General features: G+C 42.9%; 1 protein-coding gene across 1 annotated transcript in view; it reads left to right on the top strand.

The window, feature by feature from the left end:
- The window catches only part of adamts3 (ADAM metallopeptidase with thrombospondin type 1 motif, 3), a 149,347-nt gene that overhangs the window by 59,232 nt on the left and 75,386 nt on the right, over nt 1-14,729 (top strand). The window contains exon 5 of the mRNA XM_063490591.1: nt 4,853-5,046. Coding sequence (XP_063346661.1) covers nt 4,853-5,046 — 194 coding nt within the window. The remainder of the gene's footprint in view (nt 1-4,852; nt 5,047-14,729) is intronic.

Genomic DNA, 14,729 nt, shown 5'->3' with positions numbered 1-14,729 from the left:
TCCATCTTACTAATGGGTTTTGTGTGTGAGTGTCCTTGAACCGTACAACGTAGATATTAATTCTGTCACAGCAGACACAGTAGATTTCCACTTTCAGCTGATGGCGTGATGCCTCTCGCCTACGTCTGTCCCATTTTTAGCCTGCGGCGGCTCTGGCCGGCCTCGTTGCCACCTTGCCGCACATTGCAACGTGTGGGCAGACGCTGGCCCGGGGCCCCCGTCTCCTGGGCTGCTGCTGTTGCTGTTGCATGGTGGGGCTCCCACGGGACTGGGCTGTGGCCCGTGGTGGGGCAAGGCAGAGGAGGGTGGTGGGGTGCTCGCCACTGACCCAAGCACACTGGCAGTCTTAAGGAGCACTGCTGAGGGGAAGTCCTGTGCGTTTGAAGTAGGGACCTCAGAGAGCCTGTTTACTCAGGCAGGGGAGGGGGGAGCTGGCCCGCTGCACAAGAATGCCTGTGTCATGACGGGAGCGGCGGAGACGAGGAATGCGCTCCACAATCCCAACACTGTAGAAGCCGGGCCACGGCTGAGGTGGCAGCCATTTCTTCCTATTTATTTTAGCTCCCTCTCCACTCAATCACCGGCCCTGTCTGTGGTCCACAGCATCCCTGGAAAAATGAAAAATGGCCTGTGCTTTTATTTATGGCTTGAGATTTACCAGTATTTGCCAGCACAGTATCTTCACCCAATGTGGATGAAATCTAAAACTGTGAACTACTTTACTTCAGTCATTTGTTTATTCAGGGAAACTGAATAACTGAATAAACTCTAAATAAACTCTTCTTCAGATGTAGTTCAGCTTTTCACTCTTAATATGTTCTTGGTGGTTTGCAGGAGTTGCTCTTTGTATTCCATGTATTTGGCCAGGTGAGGGGTCCGCCGACGTGTCTGAAAATGTCTTCATCTTCTGTAACACTGCTCTGCCATGCATCAGTACTGCACAGGATTGCTGTATATGTGTGACGAGGTTATTTCCAGTGCCATCAGTTTTAGCTGAATTCACAGGTTTCTACAGCACGATTTGTTTTGACTCACCTCACTGCCAAATTTTCTAACCCGGCCTGATGAGAGCTTACCGAAACGTCTTCAGTATACAAGCTTCTTGTGAGTCTGTGGCACCTTTGTTTGCCTACTCTGGTTTGTTTGTAAATGGGCTGCATGAACCAACGTGAACCCAATTTTTAGCTCAAGGCCTGTGCTGTCTTGCTGGCAGACATTTGTATTCATTGCTGAATGGACAATGACCTTTCTTGCTTTCAGTTTATTTTTTCGCTTTGAGGATTCATTGGCCTTGTACAAATTGCAGAAGAAGCCAAGGCGTGCCTCACGCTCTCACTCACTTTGGTTTGAAATAGTGTTCTCCTGTTAGAACTTGCAATCGCAAGCAGGGACAATTTGCACTGAGCTGTGAAATAAACCAAATATATCATCACATGCTGCACAGCGAGATGGGTTCGAACACACGGCCGGCTAAAGCCTTTCTGTGTGGAGCTTGCATGTTCTCCCCGTGTCTGTGGGTTCTCTCCAGTCTTCAGCTTCCTGCCACAGTCCAAAGACATGCATGCTGGGTTAACTGATAGAGGCGGGATCACCAAACACCCCACAATATGATATTACTGCAATCTTTCACTGATGATGCCATATTATAGCAATTTCTTTTTTTACATTTTTTTAGTATACTGCATATCGCAATAACTTATACAGCGATTTATTGTCTTCTTTTATTGTCTGTCAACTGGAAATATGGTCCTCAAAGTTCAACTTTGTCATTACATGCACACTGTTTATGATAATACAGCAATTAACCGTAATAAGTAGTTAAAAATTATGTATTTGTTGCTGTCTGCATAGACAGAAATTTTACACATATTACATCTGCGCTCACAACCTTCCTGTTCTATGTGAATATAACCAGAATACAAGCAGCTGGGAGCCAGCTGAGTGGAGTCCCCACAGGTCCTCCTCACTGACACTCACTCAGACTGATGCCAACATGCTGGCAGTCGGTCTGCATTTATCAATCAGATAGAAATGATTGACTTTCTGTCTGAGAGTGGTTTGTAGTCAGACTGCAGCTGTTTGCAGAAAGGTTGCCTCCTGATAGGAAATTAGGCAACCTGTGCAATCACCTTGTGAGTGTGCAACACCCTGAAAGGTCTGGGCAAAATTTTAGTCTCCACAAGTTGGAATCGGTTGCAGAATGTGAAAAAGATTAAACATTTTTTCCCTTCCTTTGACATTTTTCTTTGATAATCTTTGAATCAAAGTCTTTAAATGGCTTTGAAGCCTTTATAACTGTTGGACACTTGTGAATGGATTACAAACACCTGTCAGTCACAACATCAAAACCTCACATGTGAAGTGAATAACCATCAATAATCTCACTGCAGTGCAGTGCTGAGAAACCTTTACTCCTGGCTTTAACGTGGATGTAATTTAACACACACAGCCACTTAAACATTGTTTCAGAGCAGACACCCCCCCGGTTTGAAATTAAACTCTCACATGTCAGCAGCCTCCTCCAGCAGGTCAGCCTGCCCTCCAAGTTGCAACGAATGCCCTAGAAAGTTTTGAGGAGCCCCCCCACCTCCATCCGATTCTCCTCACGGAGGAGACGAGCTTGTTCTGGTGGACCCAACTGTGCTTTGCCAGAAGCCAGAGAGCAGCCCCTAGACGAGCCATGTTCATGCCTCAGTGCGTCAGAGCTGTTTTGGTTGTACAAACAGGATCTACACAATATTTGCCAGGTTTTCAAGTTGCCGGCGATTGTTGCGTTGACACCACTGTATAAATGCACTTTAGAGTAGCCAGAGTCTCACACTGACCCCATATTGACCTCAGTGTGGCACTCTGCAAATGCAACTCGGAAAGAAGCTGTCGATGCTGCAGAGACTTCTACAAAGAAATCAACAAAGATTCTAAATACTTTTTGGAAATGGGAGTTTTAATTTTTTTACACTATTACAAAGAAAATCTAAAAACAAATTCCTCTTACTGAGAGAGTAACTGTTGGTTAGTCATCAAAAACTGCAATGTTATCCAATTAAAATGAATACTGGATATTATATAACATGTATTATAATTATTACATAACATGTTATAACAAATAGTGCACTTTGGCGAGAGGTGATGATGACAGTTAAAACACAGTTTTCTCTGCCTTGAAGAAGAGGCGCACCCCTTTCATTCTTATTTTTGATTATATCTGAAACGAACTGCATACATCAATACAGAGCTAACAGGATGTAGTCCACTGTGGTTAAACCAAATAAAACACTGGAAGCATAATCACCACCTTACTTGACCACCAGCTCCACTAGAGAAAAACAGTCTCGCTCAGAGACATCCTGATGATTCATTCAACCTGCAGCTCTGCCCCTCCGACCGTTATAACCAGTCAGTCTGCTCGAAAACAAGAAAGACTTTTTTTTCCCTTTTATTATAACATGATAATTAAATCCGCAACACTTTTAACTATAAAGCAGAAAACTGTGGAGTGAAGAATGTCCGCTCGATACCCTCTCTGTAGTCCTCGAGGCCCCGATATCAGCACTGCTGCCTGCGGTTTCACAGAGATACCCTGAGCCTCCAGAGTGCGCGCTAAGCAGTATTATGGGAGCTTTAAGTACTGGTGGTCCACTCCATCAAAGTGGGAAGTATTAGCACATTCAGGTAGTTTGAGGAGAGGAGCCTGAAATCTGGCAAGTCAGACAGTTCACCTAATTTTCATATCGAGGGAAGCAGAAACTCGGTTTGAAGTCAAATCTGATTTGAAAGTTATGTAACGACAGAGGAAAGTCTGTGGGTTGTAAAAATGCCTCAAAAACTACAAGTTCTTTTATCCCGTGTACTAATTAAAGGCAGTGAACCCCATCAGCCTTTGTTGGATTGAAGTGAATTGTGGACTGAATGAACTGAGCTGCTGTCACAGACCTTTTTATCCTTCCACTCTGGCAGATTTGAAGCTTTAACAGTTGCTTTTAGCATCAGTTTACCTGTCAAAGCTCTATAACACAGTCAGCACTGAACAAACAGGGTGAATAACACAAAGGTCGTCTACTACATGAGGGGGTTTTCTGGCATTTTGACTAAAACAAAAGTAGTTTTCTATTTCTATCTTCTTGTTTTTCTTTTTGTTTTGCTAAATCATGCTCTTTAAAAACAGGGAACAGGTAAATAAGGAGCACTGCTATGTTATCCCCATAGTGCTTATTTGTTTGACCAAAAGTCCAAAGATGCTGAAATGAAAATGATCTGAAACAGAAGGTCACACAAATCCACTCATTTAAAGTTGGAACCAGAAAATGTACTTTTGCTCCAGTAAATGATTAAAACACGAAATTATAAACATGTTATTTATCTTTTCAGCACTTGAATTGAAGTGTTATGAAATCCAGCTGTGCCTGCGCACCCGGCTGGAAAATGTGTCTCCTCTTTTGAAAACATCTGCTTGGCTTTCTCCGTACATCGCTGCGCCATCTCCTCATATTGCTCATTAGTTAATCATTAATCAGAAAAAACAACATAAGAAAGCTCCGACTGGATAAACTCTTTTCCAACCATCAAATATGAAACATGTATAATTCAGGCCAGCAGGCACTCGACTTTAGAACAAGCTTTGGCCTCTGCTGACACATTCATATGCAGACAGAATCTGCAGACCTGCAGCTGCATGACTCACTCATTAATGTTGATCGAATGCTCTTCTAACACAATGTAATTGTTATGTAATAGCAGATCAGTGAGCGCCTTTACTCAGTTAGCATTTTAAAATGAACGCCCTGCAGCGGCCTTCACAGATGGAAATGGAAAAAATATTAAAAGTCGTATCTCTCCCGTCTTAATCTTACAGAACCGGAGCTCGATGTTCCCGGGACCCTTGACTCAGTAACCCGACAGGTGAATGAGACGGTCCAGCGCCGCAGACGGAGGGACGCTGGAGAGGACGACTACAACATCGAAATCCTGCTGGGAGTCGATGACTCAGTGGTCCGATTTCACGGCAAGGAGCATGTGCAGAATTACCTCCTCACGCTGATGAACATAGTGAGTCACAACTTCATTTTCTTACTAGTTTGAAAACTGTTGTGTATTAAACCTGACTTATCTTTTGGTCCACATGCTGGACAGAATGTAACAGAACAGGGATTTTATGTAAGCACAGCATGCATTAGGGATGCCACTGGGCAGCTCGGTGGTGCAGTGGGTACCCGGCTCGCTTCTTGCTCTGCTGGTTCAAACCTCTGCTGGGGCCTTCCTCTGGAGTTTACCTTACCTTTGTGGGTTTCCTCCAGGTGCTCTGGCTTCCTCCCACAATCCAAAGGGATTCTAGGTTAATTGGTGATTTTAAATTGGCACTGGATGTGCAATCCAGAAAACGCTACCAGAAGTCTGGTAGTGTGGACTGGTGCCATTAAAATTCAGTATTCACTCACTTCTTATAGCTTCTTATGAGTTTTAACCATGTCCTCCTTCTCTTTTAAATGTTTGTGACACTGCTTGCACATTGGCTACCTGTACGATTTTTAACAACTACTAAAGAAGTGTGTGTTTCAGTTTTGGTGAAAGAAATCGCCACATTAGTTTCATGGTCACAGCTGGTAACTACTGTAAGCACTTCCCTCTCTAGTCCAGGTATGACCTCTTCTTGCTCCAAAATCGAGACTTCAAAACAACTCTTGACAATAGGTGATGTCTGTGGACACGATACCATAAAGTGTTCACAGATGTCGTCAGTAACATGATGCAGATTGTTTAACCTTTATGAAAAGACAAATATGGTGCTGGGAATCAGAGTGTCTGCTTGTAGGAGCAGCACAGTGGATCAGCGATTGGCGTCTGACAGCAAAAAGGTGGACTGTGTCAGCTGAGCTAGGCTTCAGCGTCCTGGGACCCTAAAGCTGGATAGAGTCAGATTCCTTTTTTACTTTATTTTAGTGTTTTTTTTCTGTGATCTCTGTGATCATTGACTTGTTTCTTCCCTCCAGTCAGCCATGTTTAAACTAGGAAGGAAGAAACCTCCAAATGATAAACACTATTCAGTCTCTTGTCTCTTTGTCTCCCAAAGCATTCGTTAGCTGTATCTTCATTTCACAGTGTAAAGGAGACTCTCATTCAAAGTGCATTTTTAGTTATCCACACTTTTCAGTTTTGTTGTTTGAGAGCTGGTGTTGTCTCTCTGTTCCTCTGGGCTAAGGTACAGTACCCTCTAATCTCCATTTCCTATCACATATTGTATGGAACTGGTCTTGATATGAATAAGTGAGTCATTGGTGTCACAGCAGCCCACTCCTGTGGGTTCTCTGCTGTGGATCAGTGTTATATTGTCTGAATCAGAAAAAAATGGAGCCAGCAAGCAGCTGTTGGGATGCCAAGTGCATCTGTTTCCTCCGGTGTGAATTCACACTGTTGTCCACACACAGGATGCTAATCGTGTCTCCGTGGGAATTATTACTGCCATTGAAGTATGATCCCTAGCAGGGATTTCTCTGCCCTTCGTGTGCGTTAGGCGGTTAGCTCAGACTGTCACTAGTCTCTGGAGGCAGATTAGATGCAGTGTTCGCTCGTCACGTCCTCACAGATGCCACAGATACACCTCGCTTGTGTTGTGAGAGATTGGCACATGTGCCATTATTTCCTGGCAGAATAGTGAAGTGTTCCTTTAATGAGAGGTTTCAATGCAGATGGAAGAGAAGGCGGAGCATTTTTGCCGCCCCGTTGTCACGCTCTCCGTGGAGTGTCGTCACTCAGGATTCTGCCGTTCCTCGACAGCAAATCAACTGATCAAATGTTTCTGAAGCGATGGGCCGCGGATGATCGCATACCACCAAATTCTGATAGACATCGGTTTTTGTGTCATCGCTGACATGTTGTGGGGCAGAACAATTTGACTTGAAACATGAAAGGATTTTAAAGAAATCAAAGCAACGAAAGCGTCTGTGCATCAGCAGGAGATATATGATCCAGCCCCGAAGTGCTGATTGCATAATGTTGTTTACACGCATGTTGTTCTCTGCTTCAGTGTTGTGTTTTCATTTAGTCTGAGAGTTTGAAAAAAGGCAGGATTGCCTCTTGTTTCCTCACCGGCTTCATTATTTACAGCGCTGTATTAACATTATTTCATTATTTGTAGCGCTGTATTCAAATTACAAGCCTCTCAGATGCTCCTGATATTCGCCATAATGGTCCCATACTGCGTTTGGACATGAAAGCAGTTTGTCTGCCAGCTTTATTTAAACGAGGTCCTTTGCTGGGCTGATGCAGGCTTTCTGGTTCGAACGCTTCAGCCTGGACTGACTGGAAGGGTTGCAGCAGTTTGTTTGTCAGTGACAGCCAATCAGGGCCCATCAGTCACTGGTACTGATGTTTCCTCTAGTCTGGATGTGGTTCACTGTGTCTGAGAAAATGCATATTTTTAGTTCCGACTAAAGAAAAACGGATCAAAAATTGATCTCTTCCTATAATTTTCATGAAAGTAGGTCAAATATTTAGTTTTATAATGAGTGTTACATATGGTCTTATTGATGTTTTATGTCATCATTTTTTAGTTTAGCTTATTTTGCTGTTGCTACATTTAATTTGTCACTTGTTGACATTCATATTTGCACATTTGCTGATATTCAGGGTTTTTTTCATCATTAGCAGCACTGATCATTGTTGATTCCATATCTTCTAAGTGAAATCTCATAGTGCTCATATATAAATCTTTGTGGTGAAGCACTTTCAAAACATGCACTACAACCTTTTAAATTTTGGATAATACAAGAACAGGTGAAAATCTCCTCCTCTGTAGATCTTCACCGAGTTCCTTGGTGAAGGAACTCCTTTCCTCAAAAATGGAAAGGAATAGAAAAATCTATTCCTTGTAGCCAGTCAAATAGCCTTCAGCACCACTTACAATAAGATTTAAGTGAGCATGTGTGTATGGAGCCATGACACTCATGCCCATGATGAGCAGAACTGTACATCTCATGATTTTAGTTATCAGTGCAGTTTACCATGTGTGGATGTTTTTATTAAGCCTTTTCTGGCATGAATAGTAAAACTGTGCATTTACACTGGGTGTGCAGTGTCCTTGGATTTAAGGAGCAGAGCATAAACCTCAGTGTCCCTGATCCTGTCATGATATTCCCCATCTCTACATTAAATGCCCCCGAATACCTAACCTCAGTTCCTTTTAACTTCCAAAGTATTAAATGCTCTTTTCAGTCTGCCATACGCATCACTCTATCGCTCTGGATCTCTGCAGTGTCTGGCACTGAAGTTTTGAGGTTATTGATGGTGTTTTCCAGTAGAGGTCCCCGCTGGCTTTATCTGGAGGCAGCGCAGTCTCTGAACACTGATTACTGTGATTGATCTTCTCTCTCTTTTTTTTGCTCATCTCCTCGTTTCCCTTTTATATTCCTCTACTCTTCTTTCTCCCTCATCTCCTCCTCCTTCTTTCCCCTCCTACACCACCTCTTTTATTCTTCTTCTCCTCTCAGCTCTCTTCTTCCCTTTTCTCCTCACCCCCGTCTCATCTGTGTTCATCATCTTCACTCCCTCTGTTCTCTTTTCTTCCTTCTTCTGTTTCAGTACTCTTCTCCTGTCATCTCCCCTTTTTTCCATTTTCCCTCTCTGGTCTTCCAGTTTTCCTTCTCTTTGATATCTCTTGCTAATCAAGTCAGAGCCCCTTCTTCTTTGTGTTCACCATCCTCCAGAGAATTGGAACTGATTGGACCATTTAATGAGCATGTATGTATGAATTCTGTGGGCATCTTCACAAGCGACTCTTTGAGCAATCCAATCAACAACAACTTAATTTTCATGGAAAGTTCTGCATATAGACACACGCACGCACGCACGCACGCACGCACGCACGCACGCACGCACGCACGCACGCACGCACACACACACACACACACACACACACCAGCACTCAAACTGCATTTAATTATTTGGTTGTGTCCAAGCGATACGTTAGTCCTGAATCTGTTACAGCAAATGAGAGAAGAATAAAGTCTGTTCTTTTATTGTTACATACTTCATCATTAATGAGACTCCATTAGTAAGTGCAGCAGGCTTACAGAGTCAGGCAGCTCTGTTTTTAGGGGTCAGTTTGTCTTCATCAAACTGGCCTTTCACGTGGCCTTCACGAGATCACTGCATTTCTTTATGCTCTCCTTGATTTTTTTTTAGATTTGTCTTCAGATTCAGATGTACTCTACAGAGTTCTCTCAGTTCTTTTTCCTTTTCATATCCAGATTCTTGGTAGTTTCATTTTAAGTGAGAGAATTATAAATGGATTTGGATGTCTTGGAGTGAAATAAGAATTTAATCAACAAACAAAACATGTCTGAGTACTCGGTGGAGAAACTGTTGTTGTCAAGCACAGCATTGAGACGGTCATGAGGTTTGCGTAGATCTCAGGTGGGATTTTGGCCCAGTCCTCTTTACAGAAACTCTCTAAATCCTTTAAGTTCTCCCCTGTTTGGTAACATGACTCATCTGCTCCCTACACAGTCTTTTTATGGCACTGAGGTGACCTTAACGTCCTTCTTTTCACTCCTTCGTCTCTTTGACAGTGTGTTTTGCATAATTGTCATGCTGGAAAAGTCATTCTGGTTGAAGAAAGCAGGTTCTCAGCCAAGATTTTACCGTACATGACTCCATGCGTTGGTCCATCAAAGTGGTGAAGTTGTGTTCCACACTCAGCAGAAAAACAGCTCCAACACATAATGTTTCCACCTCCATGCTTTAGTGTGGGGATGGTGTTCTTTCGGTTGTGTTTGGCTTCATCCGACCACAGTACCATCTTCTTATTCATTGCTATTGATCTTCTCCTCTTACCTCTTTCTCACTCATGTTTCCTTTCATCTTCTTTCTTTTGTCTCCATGTCTCATTTCCTCTCAGTTTTCTCCCTTCAGTCTCCTCTACTCTTCTGTGTTTCCATTGCTCTCCTCCTCCTCTTTGCCTGCTGCCTAAAATCAGTATAATAAGCATAAAGCACTGAGGCGATGGTCACCTACTCGATATGTCGGTCGACTTACATATTCAATAGTATGTGGGTACTAATGTGAGATTTAAAAAAAAAGAAAAAAAAAAGACAACCCAGGAACATTAATATGCTGCTGTAAAAATCTAAATTCATCTCATTTTAGAAATCCAACCAGCTTCTGGCTGCAGTGAGATTCAGCACCTGTGTTGTGTGATAAGGCCCAGCTCACAGTAAGCAAACTGGTTTATCCAGAGTAGTTGGACAGGGATGAGGTCAGGACTCGGTGGGAACTGGTCAAGGTCGACACCAAACTGGGAGAACTATTTTTTATGGGACTGGTTTTGTACACAGATGCTCAACAGATGCAGTATCCTCATCCATGTTGTTAAAAAAAGAGCTTTAAAATATTTTTCTTAACTGCAAATAAAGCAAATCAGCATTAGAACAAACATATGGACAGGCTGTCTCTATGTGCAGATGTAGAACAGGTGATGTCATTAGAGACAAAAAGCAAACTAAAGGTGCATCTATAGATAATAAAATGGGATATATAATTATATCTCTATTATGTCTGAAGCATGCGGTTGTCCTTACCTGGAATAGACGAGTAACCTGACCTGTCAAGTGGGTGCTCCACCTTTCACCCACTCCCTGCTGACTTATGCAGGTGTTCTGTGCTGAAGTCTAGTTCAATCCGGAGCACCTTTAGCATGGCTGTGTAAAAGGAAGAGATGGACATCCTGGTTGTGATGGAAATCAGATCAGTGGTATCGATCAGTATCCCCACGAATACTTTGCTTTCCTCCCCACAGATGTGCTGTGGCTGTTTTACGCTGTAAGAAAGTGAGTGTATGCCAAATGAAATTTGAGAGCAATAAGCAGGACTGTGTGATTATGGCCAAAATTTTATCGCTGTTGTTTTGATCAGTGTTGAGGGAATGATTATTCACAAGGTGTTGTTATAGCAGTGTCATGTAAACCAAGCGCTGCTTTCACATTTTCCCACCTTTGCATTGAGCTACATTCCTGTTAATTAACCCTTCTTTGCAGACAAATCAGGTGTTTATTCACTTCATCCAAGTTCATCTCCCAGAAGCAAAAAACTCTTTCGCTCCCTTCATTGTACCAGCGTGATGAGCGTGACTAAAGCTCTACAGCTGTGAGAGCCCTCTCTGTTTCCCCACCACTGTTTTTTCCACTTATAACATATCTTTTGTCTAATGAGTCGAACATTTTTTCTGAAGCCTTCTGTGTTTATTGGATATCTATCTTTAAGTGTGATTGTGTTGGTGAGTTCAGCCCATCTTTGTGATCTGGATGGATGCAGTGATATGCTGGATGATTCACATTGCACTGTTTTTCTTGGCCTGCATGCATTAGTTGTGCTGCAGTTTGTTGTGTTTTCAGGCATACAAACGTGTTTGTCATGTTGCTTTGTGGTGACACAACCCTACAGGACTCTCTTCAGCTTTTGCAGTGCTAGACTTTTGATTTTTGTTTTTAATGTAGTGTTGTGCATCCATGTGGTGCAGGCGACAGCCACATACACATACAGAAACACCATCAGGTGGTGATTTAGGGCTTGATTCACTCTTGGTGAAGCAGGCTTTTTCAATATCACTCAATGTTCATTTAATTGCAAGAAGCCAAAAATTATGAACGAGATTAAAATTTGACTAATTGTGCAGCCCCAGTGACAGCATATGATGAGTCACTAAGTGAGTCCTGTTGCCTCTATGTGGAGGAAGCTGTTTGGAAGTCATAGCGCTGGGATGAGTCTTTGAGAGCGAGCAGCTCAGTGTGTTGGATCACATATGGTGTAATTTCAACTCTCCCTGAAGGAGAGGCTCACAGTGCAGCTACTGCAAGCAAAGCAAAGCTGCTTTGCTAGTAGATACACATTCAGGATCAGCAGCATTTATCTGTCTTCATTTCGAAGCTCCCATCTGTGATGCGGCTCACATTCACCTAGACTGTTACTTCATAAAGTCCCAAGGAGTGAAAAATGCAAAGGAGCAGCACAGAGTGGTCCTGCTCGTCCAGCGCTGCATCGCCTCAAAAAGTCGACAAAGCAAAAACAGTGCTCTGGGGACAGTTTAACATGTGATGATACGCTGCCGGGAAATGTTTTTCTCCACCTCTTCTGTCCTGAGTGGAGAGCACTGACTTATTGTGTAATGAGGCAGATGAGCTCAGTGAGAAATCACTGGCCCAAAGAAAATGAGGCCCACTGCCTGTGACTTTAGTCCTCATGCTCCGCTAATTGGCACTTCTCATGTAACATGTCAGAGAGAAAGATGGCAAGATGTTGACCTGTTCACTGATTCGATTGGTACTCACTGTGCAGTCAATCAGTTGGTGACAAAACAACAGCGGTGAAAGCTGCATAATGGGCACGTGCAGATTTTGTTCAGTAACATGTATGTTCTTTTTTCCAGTTGTCATGTTACACAAGAAGTGCTCTGCGAAATTAAGATTACCATCAATATTTTAGAAAAATTTATTTTAATTGCGTTTCTCTGGCATAATCCAAACACATGCAGTTGGTGGGGATAGGTTAATTGGTAACTCTAAATTGCACATAGGTGTGAATGTGACCGTGAATGGTTGTCTGTCCCCCCCCCCCCCGTGATGCACATAAGGATCACAGGAGGTGGTGAAAATGAATGGCAATTCCAGGAGGTAAAACTCTTTGGTCAGTTTGTATTTGGATAAAGTAGTGAGTGAAATTATTTGTCTGCACCTTGTGTTTGTACCCAAAAGCAGACACTCGAGGCAGGAACAGCCGTTTATTTAGGCTGCACGAAAAATACAAACAAAAGGCAGAAGAACTAGGACTAGAACCAAACTGTGAGAACTGAAATACTAAACACTACGGACATAGAACCTTGAGCATCGAAAAACCTGAACATGACCCAAAATGAACAGACGACCTCCTTCTGGCGCCCCCTGTGTGTGGCAGCATGTTACAGCAGCTCTGCTCATTTCTGAGCTTCTTACTTATTTCCCCTTTATTTTCTCGTAACTTTTAAATTAAGTCTTAGAAATGTCTCTCTTATGTGCAATACTACTAAGTGTAATGTGCAATATTGTGCAATACTGTCCGATGCAACATAGTATGTTATTCTATTTTATCTCATTCTATTCTATTGTTTTTCTTAATTTTTGCTGCTTGTAATTATTTTTGTGACCCAAAAAATTTCCCACATGTGGGAATACTAACACCTTATACTACACTACCGTACACTACACTACACACGAGGGTCATTAGAAGAAGCGGAAACACACGGGAACACAGCTGGGACGAATCAGACATAATGACACAGGGGAAGCAAAACTAAACACCCTGAACCTGGGACGAGCGACTGTCAAAATAAAACAGGAAACACACTAAGATGCAGGCTAAGACACGCGGGCTTGACCCAGGGACTGGGGGGGAAGAAACTGAGGAAGGGAGACACACACAAAGGGCAAGGAGACGGAGACACAGATAAGACTACAGACTCACACAAGCGACACAGGGATGAGACAAGGACACGAGAGGAATTTCACATACAGGAAACCATGAACTGGAAATATAAGTAAACTCATTAAGATCTCAAGAACACAATAAACTCAAAATGCTGACAGTTTCCCTGCTATCAAGTTTGTTAGACTCCACTGCAATGAAAGCAGTATTTAGCATTTTAGAGAACACGCTTAGTGTATTGACACTGTAGATAGAAACTTTTAAGTGGTACCTTTTTCCTCAGGGGGGTCATCACACCAGACTGGCAAAAACTGTTTGTCAGGTGCCCTGGCGCTGGGATTAGCACTAGAGTTCGCTGGCTTGTGATGAATTTGTCCTGCTTGTGAGTCTCCTTCACTTCTCATTTGGGTTTTGTCCCTCTTTTGTGCAGTGCAGCCAAGCAGTGACAAATCCTTTCTCCTAATTGTGAATTGGGGACCTTTCTTGTACCAGCAGAATCGAATATCCACGACACTATGGAAACATGAGCTTAATCGCAACAAATTTTTACCATGTTGATTTCACTCCTGCTGTGAACTCCTGCAGACATGATTTACTCTCCTGTCCGCTTTTGTTTTCCCCTGGATCCAGACGTGAGAGTCAGAGCGGAACAATTTGACAGTTTTGTCTGTGTCAGAATATTTTTGTTGTTTGAAGTAAACTGCTTAAATATGCATGTGGCACCTGTTCAGATGGATTTATTTTAAGTAACTGACCCATTGGCTTCCATTGCTCAGTGTGTTTCAGCACACAGCGATCATTTATATATATATTTAGGAAAACTGTGCAAAACCTGCTTAATTTAAAAGAAACGTGTTAATTACTCTCCAAATATTGCACCTTCTCCTTCTTTTTCTCCTCCCTGCCTTGATGCCACAGGAGAGGAGGAGATGCTGTGTAGTCAGTACTAAGACCCACATAGCAAAATTGGTATGGCCCGGATCTGGCCCACACAATGTGCTTACACATGGCCCACATACCGCAAAGAATGACGGCCCTTTGGGGGCCCAGATCAGGTTTGCCAGAGGTGGCCCACACATGGGCCAGCACAAGGCCAGTTGCAGACACACTGGTGGTCCTGTGCTGGCCCATGTGTGGGCTACTGGCAAAGATGAGTAAACCCTCACTAGGTTTTGGATAAAGTGTAAACTCACAAACCTGTCAAACCTGCATTTGAAACGTTGGCTACCATAGCAGTATAGTATTGCAACATGGCATTTGGGTCCTCTAACTAAAATAGGAAA

Source organism: Pelmatolapia mariae, linkage group LG12 (assembly GCF_036321145.2).
Source record: "Pelmatolapia mariae isolate MD_Pm_ZW linkage group LG12, Pm_UMD_F_2, whole genome shotgun sequence".
In the NCBI taxonomy this organism is placed as follows: domain Eukaryota; kingdom Metazoa; phylum Chordata; class Actinopteri; order Cichliformes; family Cichlidae; genus Pelmatolapia; species Pelmatolapia mariae.
This window is presented reverse-complemented; position numbering and strand designations above follow the sequence as displayed.